The following is an 8,061-nucleotide window of genomic DNA, read 5'->3' as shown; positions in this document are numbered from 1 at the left end:
ACGGTAAATCTCTCGCTCCCGTGGGGTTTTGCAGCACTGCGTCTCTCACAGCCCTGAGATTTGCAGCTGGGCTTTAAGGGAGCAGAGTCGGCACCGTGGGCTGCGTCAGGGAGGGCTCTGCTCACAAACCCCCTCTGACTCCCAGCCTCTCTGTGCTGCTGCCCTGTCGAGTTTAGGACCACAGCACATGGCAGAAGAAGGGAGTAGAGGAGAGGAAATCTCCAGCCCGGAGGCTGGCTTTGCCACCGCTCACCGATGAGGACAAGAAGAAAGGGGAGAAGAAAAAGTCAGGCTGGGAGAGATTCCCTTGCACCGCCCTGCTGACCCTGCCTGCTTGGGCCACTTCTGCTCTGACCCAGTGCTTTCTGCTGGGAGATGTTCAGTAAAATCCTCAAAAAGAGAATTACCCAAGGGGAAATGTTGGAATAAAGAGTGACAACAAGAAAAGGCCAGGGAGCACTTTGGAGGCTCAGCTCCCTGCGAGCCGCTAATGCCGGGGCTGCAGAAGGTTTGAATTCAGCCTCAGTTGATTTTAAATTTCCCTCAGCCACCTCTGGCAGGACACAAGGCTTGGAACTGGGCTGTGAAATCAGCACAGGCCTTTTAGTTTTGTTTTACCAGTTGCATTTACGCCGAATAAAAATCCACCCTTGCCATCGGCCACATCATCACCCCAAGGGGAACACAGAGGTTCTACTCGGAGGAAATCGGAGCTGAGGAAGGGTGGATTGGCTAAAACCCTGGAAGAGGTCAAAATTACCATGGTACGTGCAACAGCTACCCAGTGCTGGGCTGTGGGCAGCAGATCCATACAGTTACCCCGGCTGCCTTTAATTCTAGTGGCCTGAGTCACCCTCGGAAAATGGCACGTGTTTATTTATGAGCACACTGGAGGTAATTGTGCAGCTCTGCTTAGTGCTGGTGAAATCAAACCTTGATGTTGTCTATCAAGGGAAAAGGAAGAGAAAGCAAGAGAGAGCGCAGACTGCAGCAGCAGGAGGGGTGAGATTTAGGACGTCTTTTAGAAAAGGCTGTCGGAATCAGGTTTTCTCAGTCTGGGTGGATACGACCACAGCTTTTTAGTTGGTGGAAGATGGATGTAAAAGAGGCGGTGATGCTGCAGCTGGGAGTAAGGAGCAGGGCTGTGCGGGGTGGGGGACATCAGGGTGCCACAGCTCTGTGGCTGGGGTTTGTTGAGGGATGGCTTTGTTGATGCTGTGACCGTGGGACAGGGATGTCCCGGGGATGGTGAGGAAACCTGGTGGGATTGGCGAAGCCCACAACACTTTAATGCTCAAATTCCTGTAGGATCTGAACGATCTGAACGATGGTTAGTAGGTTGAGAGAGGTTCTCCTCCTGCTCTGCTCTGCCCTGGTGAGACCACATCTGGAATATTGGGTCCAGTTCTGGGCCCCTCAGTTCAAGAAGGACAGGAACTGCTGGAGAGAGTCCAGCGTAGGGCTACAAAGATGATGGAGGGAGTGGAGCATCTCCCTTCTGAGGAGCGGCTGAGGGAGCTGGGGCTCTTTAGTTTGCAGAAGAGGAGACTGAGGGGAGACCTCATTCATGTTTATAAATATTTCAAGGGTGAGTGTCACGAGGATGGAGCCAGGCTCTTCTCGGTGACAAACAATGATAGGACAAGGGGTAACGGACACAAACTGAAACACAGGAGGTTCCACTGAAATTGGAGAAGAAACTTCTTCTCAGTGAGGGTGCCAGAGCCCTGGCCCAGGCTGCCCAGAGAGGTTGTGGAGTCTCCTTCTCTGCAGACATTCAAAACCCGCCTGGACGCCTTCCTGTGCACCCTCATCTGGGTGTTCCTGCTCCGGCAGGGGGATTGGTCCCTTCCAATCCCTGACGGTCTGTGATTCTGTGTGAAGAGAAATGCCACGGAGGAGCTGAAGGAGCGCGGCGCCTGCCTGGTGCAGACCGACTGCCGGCTGCTCGAGGACATCCGGCACACCGAGGAGAGCACGGCCAAGCAAGCCAGGCTCCTGCTGCAGCGCCATGGAGACTCCCAGGTGAGGCCAACAGACCCGATCCAGCAGAAAGCAGAGCTTCCTGTGACTGCCATTAGTCCTGGATGGGGCCAGGTACTGCCCAGCCCCTTTCTCTCTGCTGCATCCCCAGCCCTGGAGGAGCTCTGTGATGCACCGTGTGGGGTTTTTGTTTTGTGTCTGTGTTTTAAAGCTGCAAATAACTGTCCCAAGTGGCAGCAGTCACCCCTGTAACACCCCAAATACATCCCCCCACAATGTGCTTGGCTCCAGCCGGCTCCTGGAGCACTGCTCTGCTTCCCAGAGCAGCTCCCGTACATTTAATGGGCACTGGTCACAGCAATGGGTTCCTCTGTGCTGCTAACGCCAGCGCCAGCACATGAGAGGGACGGGGATGGCACAGGAGAACATTGCAGAGAAGTGACGGGGTTTCTCCCTGTGCAGAAGCTGAGGGAGAAGGTGCAGACCCTCAACCAGAGCCAGCTGGAGACAGCGAGGGCAGAGCTCCAGGAAATGGAAAAAACGATGGAAAAGAATCTGGGAAGTGAGTTGCTGACATTGCTGTGAAATGCGCTCTGCGCAGCCCTCTTACCTTTGCTTTCCGCCGTGTTAGGTTAAAGGCGCTGTGTTGATCTTACAAATGTCAAACAATTCCATTTATGAAAATGGATCCCATTTGCTCCATGGGGATGCTCAGGCGGGAGAGAGCCCTGTGACAGCCGGCAGCCTGTGTACAGGGAGGGTGTAGGAATCGCCTCTCTGGTGATGTGCGCTGGGACAGGGTCTGGTCAAGGTGCTCTGCTTCGGGCCATTCCCACTCCCCACGGGGTGTTTAACCTCTGTCAGGACAAGAGCTGTTGTGGTTTAGGGCTGGGCTGGCTGCTAAACCCTGGCCAGACGCTCTCTGTGAACCCCTCTGCCTTCCCCAGAGGGGAAAAGAAAAGAGAACAAGGGAGAGAGACTTTACGGGTTGGAAAAGAAAACAACAGGTTTAATGAAACAATAATACTGAAACTACAGGATAATAATGGAAATAGGAAAATAATGAAATATAAACAGATATATACAAATATATCTACAAAACCAATATAAAATCCTCCCCCAGTGACATCACCAGAGACTCTGGGAGCACTGGAAAAGTCCCAGTGTGGACCCAGCAGCAGTGAGAGCAAGCACCCAGTAACTCCAGGGAGTCTCCCATCCAAGCACTGACCGGGCCTGACCCTGCTGAGCTTCCAGGAGGCAGAAGCACAGGGCTCAGGATGAGAGGCAGGCGAAGCAGCAGGGTCTGCTGGGCCTTGGGCCATTGCAGGGGTGGAGAGGGAAGGAAGGGTCCAAGCTGGAAGGGTCCAGCCCCTGGTGATCCCTGGGCTTTGCACTGAGTGTGGCGTGTGTGGGATGCAATCCCTGGATGGTCAGGTTTGGGTCTGCTCCTCCTGTAGGTGCAGACACAGTACCCATGGTGAGACAGTGGCCTTGCCATGTTTCCATCACATACAAGCACTATCACTTGTAGAAGGGAACACTGTTGGAAAACCATGCTGCTGCTTTCAGCAAGTTCAGCCTCTTAGAAGAGACTGAGCTGAAAAGTGAAATCACTAAACAGAAAATTAGTTCTGTTTAGCTCAAACCAAGACAAGGGCTCAGGCCAGCTCCTCAGCTCAGTGAAGAGGTGAAGCTCTGGCACCCCTGGGCTGAGATCTTTTTGGTTTGACTTTCAACCAGAGCTGCAGGCACAGCTGGACGAGGTCACGGCAAAGACGCAGGTTCTCCAGGATGAGCTCCACGTCCCGTGGACCCACATCGACGGGGAGAACCTGAAGCGAGCTGCGGACGTCGTCCATCTGCAGCGCAGCATCCAGAGCCTGAAGAAGCAGCAGCAGGTGACGAGACCTCTCCTTCCTCACAGCATTGCCAGGAGCGGGCAGGGGAGGGAGGATTTCAGTGGTTATCTTGCCTAACTCCCCTGTTCTCAGGAGGAGATAACCAAGACAGAAGAAATGGGGAAGGCTGTCTTGAAGGAACTGGAAGAAAAAGCAGGGGCAGAACGAGAGGAGCTGATACAGAAAGTGGCAGAGGTTTGTGGAGTTCCTGTGTCGTCCTAGTAAGAGAAATCAGCTTCTGGGAGCGGGGAGGCAATGCAGGGGCTTCCACACATTGCAGTCACAGCACGGTGCAGCCAGCACCCAAAAAGTAGCAGCACATCGCTGCTCCCCTCCCGCTGCCGTGCTGGAGCTGTTTGCCAGCCTGGGAGGGCACATGAGAAGCGTTTTGGAGTCCCAGCTGTGGTCTGATGTGTTGAAAGATTCTCAGGCTCGCTCCCAAGAGTTTGCCGTGCGGAGGTGAGTGCACCACGACCCGGCGTTCACCCCGCTTTTACGGTCCCTGTTATATTACATTATTTAGGTAGCTGCCTCGCTAATTGGCTGTGGCAGCACACATATGTTTGTAATAAATTCATGGGGAAATTGAACTATATGCAGCACTACAGAGCAGGGGCTGCTGTCGTTCTTCTAAAATAGGAGTAGTTCCTGTTGCAGGGTTCCCGCTCGCGTGGTGTGCTTAGCACTTCTCCTGGGTTAGCAGCTTGAGAGCACTGAGAAAATAGGAATTTCTGGCTCCATTTACAGCCTGCTCTGGTGCAGAAGAGCTGCTGTGTGTTATTACAGGAGCATTTTAAGCCCAGGTGATCTAAGGAACCCAAGCTATATTAATAAGCTTTCCCTGGGAAACCAAAGTGGATCTCCTGAGCTCCTCAGCCTTGTGCCATGATGGGCACAATGAGATCTCAGTGACACTCTCCAGAGTCAGGACCCAAACTTTATTGGAGTAGAAACCATTTCATTGAAGAAAGATGCACCTGGACACGGCCAGCGTGGGCACCCAGCAGCGGCAGGGCTCCATACTGGTGGTTACTGGGCTTTTCTTCTCTCACCCCACACAGGAGATGTCACGGCACCAGGATGGCCTGAAGCAGATGGTGCTAAACAACCGCTTTGTGCGACAGCAAATACCGAGGGGAAGGGAGTTGAGCGAGCTGGGGAAGAACCAGTGCAGTGCAGCAGAGCCAGCAACCCCCAGCCCTTCCCTTCACGAGGATTTTGTCTGCCACAGCGGGGTACATTGCCTCCCATTCCCACGGGAGGCCATGGGCTGTCAGGACACCCCAGGAAAGAGCAGGCCAGCAGGTATTTTGGGAAGCCTGTTAGAGGCTTTACCTGCACAGGGGGTGTTTTCTAGCTCTGCTGTTTGCAATATCCTTAAAACTTTAACTCCTGCTTCTATTGCAAAGTAAAGAGCTCTTAGAAATGTTGTTCGTCCAGGTTATTAAAGACCTGGAGAAGGAGATTGAGGAGCTGAAGAGAAGTATCCAGATGTTCCACCAGTGTGCAAAAGACCCAAGAGAGATGATCTTTCCCGACGTCCTCCTCCGCAGACCCAAGTAAGGCAGGACCATGGGCACCACAGCCCTTTCGCCGCGGCCTTGGCCTGCAGAGTCTGTGGCACTGAGTGCTCATAACCTTACCCCATCATCTCCACAGCCATCGCTGCTAAACCTGCACCCAGCCCAGGGTCTAAACCCATGGTTATGTCGGGTTCTGCTTGGGAAGGCGGCTGCAGGGTCTCGTGGTCTTGCCCAAGCACAGCCAGGAACCAACCACAGCTCTAACACTGACCCATGGTCACTTCACCTCCCTTTTCTGGCTTCCCTTTGTGCAGCCTGCGGGTGGAGATGTTGGTGGCTGCAGCTGGGGACGGGCAGGACCAGCAAAGCTTTTCAAGCCCCTTGTGCCTACTCTGGCTTTACTTCCCGGGCAGAGGTTGTGTGTAATCCCCACTCCTGCTTACCCGTGGGTGCTCTGGGTACCAGAATTACAAAGCGTGAGGGGAATCTTTGCTTAACGTGGAAGCTCTCACAAGCTTTTTTCCACATACCCATGGCAGGCTGAAGGTGTAACACTGCATCTTGTCCCATGGCCATGAGGTCCTCCCCAGGACACGGCAAACCACAGAAATCACAAGTGATGTACAGCTACCAAGATGCTTTCTGTGCTGGCCAAAGGTACAAACCTGAGAAAAAAATGGGTGAAACGTGTTTAAATCTCACAAACTGTAGCCCAAAACCTGTAGCTGTGTGTATATGTGCATTTATTTCCACCAACTGCCTATACAAATTATTCTTGGCACGGAGATGTCTGTTAATGGAGTCATTCCCATCGCATCCCACTGCCCGGGGGTCGTTTCGCATTAAAATACCATCCCTTGGGGTGCACAGATGCTCGCCCACCAAACCAGGCCTGGTGCAGGTGATGAGGGGCTGGGTGTCCCCTGCAGGGCCCGGGTTTCAGCTGGGAGCTGGGTATGGCTGTGGAGGCAGCAGCCGAAAGAGGAGTGGAGCCCGGGCCGTGTATGGGGACGGCGGAGGAGGCGGGCGGCGATGGATTAACGCGACTTAATTTTCTTCCGTTAAAAAAACGACAGAAAAAGGGAATTAATTAGCCTTGACAGCTGGCGGGGCTGGGGTTACTGAGGATGGCTGGGAGAAGAGTTAAAAATAGCAGGAAGGCCCAAGTGGAAAGTTTCTGTAACATCACAAGTCAGGCATTCGGTGCTTACCCGCCCTGACAGGCGAGCCCGTGCCAGAGCCCTCTCCGCATCCCTCGGCCTTTTCCCACTGCCTCCCCTGCAGCTTTTCACACGGCTTCGCCAGCCCTTCGTGCTTTCTAATTAACCCTTTGGTCCCAGATTTTCCAGATGTGCTTCTCGAAAGAGCAAAAAATCAGACACGAGCCGTGCTCCATCTGGAAGCGTGAGGCTGCGCAGGAGCGCGGGGCTCCTGAGGTCCCTGCACACGGAGCCCCGAGGAGCTGCAACCCCTGCGCATCCGTTCCCGTCTGCATTTCGGTTTCCCCTCGTTAAAAAGCCTTGAAGGGCCCCGGCTGGATTTCAGCAGCGGCTCCAAGCCCCGTGCTGGGGATGCCGCTCTGCTTGCACAGTTTGTCCCGGGCTGAGACGGAGATGGATGAGCGCAGCTCTGAGCGAGCCCAGCTTGCAGCTCTTGTCCTCTCGCTGCGAGAAAGCAGATGTACCTGGCTGCTCCGACGGGCTTTCTGCGCCTCTGTTTGTCTTTCAGGACTGACAGGGAGGGCCGATGGTTTCATTCCTTCTCCTTCTCGGAGCCCCAGGGCTTGCATCTGGCTCTGCCTCTCCGGGAAGGCCAGCGAGCACTGATTTCTTTCGTAGGGGCTGTGCACACCCCTCATCTGCTTTTCGAGGGGTTTTATGGCTGCTTGCTCTGTCCTGTGTCCCAGAACAAGCGTCTGGGCGCTCCCCGCTGAAAACCAGTCCCTTCCCTTGCTGTGCAGGAGTTTCTCCTCCTCCTCACACTGAACCAGCCCAAGCACAGTGGCCGAATCCCACTCTCTGCATTGCCCCTCCTGACTCCCCCTCTCTCTCTGCACACCAGATACCGAAGTGGTCCTAAACCTCCCCACTAACAAGATGCCGCTCGTCTGATGCTCGGCCAGGATCCATGCAGCGCAGCCAGGTTCGAATGAGATGCAGAGCTGCAAATCCCCCTTTTCCCATCGTCATTCCCCCATCCCAGCCACCCTGGGCACTCGCTGATGTGGTTACGTGGTGCAGTAAAGGTGTTACTGTCAACCCTGGCTGTTGTGTTGATGCTGGAGGGGTTGAAGCCAAAAGGTGCTCTGTGAGTGGTGACCTGGGGCCATGAGGCTCTGCCAGCGCATCCCAGTGCGGGCTGGACTGGTGTCCCAGTATGGGGTCAGACCGGTGCCTGCGCAGGGCCGGTGTTGGGGCAGTTTTGGTGCCAGCTGTGCCACAGCACCCACACGGTCCAGACCAATCAATGGGTTCAAATAAAAGCAGCTCCTGTTCCCATCTGTGCCAAACCAGGCACCGGCCACGGTTCCCATCACTGAATCCTGGTGATGGTGCTGCAGCCCCGAGGTCCCCGCAAAGCACAGCCCCACCGGGCAGGACCGGCCCGGGATCTCCTCACCCCTTGGTGAAGCAATGGAGCGGGATGGAGCCGGG

At 54.7% G+C, this 8,061-nt stretch overlaps 1 protein-coding gene across 1 annotated transcript; it reads left to right on the top strand.

Annotated features, from left to right (window-relative positions):
* Window positions 1-621: 621 nt before the first annotated feature.
* LOC104535392 (chromosome unknown open reading frame, human C20orf96) lies at window positions 622-7,518 on the top strand (the record flags this gene model as incomplete). Its single annotated transcript, XM_010181075.1, has 8 exons — window positions 622-764; window positions 1,885-2,025; window positions 2,446-2,545; window positions 3,727-3,884; window positions 3,978-4,079; window positions 4,946-5,027; window positions 5,323-5,444; window positions 7,459-7,518. Coding segments are annotated over 8 exons (908 nt in total), but the record flags the coding sequence as incomplete, so codon positions are not given.
* Between the last annotated feature and the right edge of the window lie 543 nt (window positions 7,519-8,061).

This window comes from Mesitornis unicolor, unplaced genomic scaffold (genome assembly GCF_000695765.1).
Source record: "Mesitornis unicolor isolate BGI_N332 unplaced genomic scaffold, ASM69576v1 scaffold32733, whole genome shotgun sequence".
In the NCBI taxonomy this organism is placed as follows: Eukaryota; Metazoa; Chordata; class Aves; order Mesitornithiformes; family Mesitornithidae; genus Mesitornis; species Mesitornis unicolor.
This window is presented reverse-complemented; position numbering and strand designations above follow the sequence as displayed.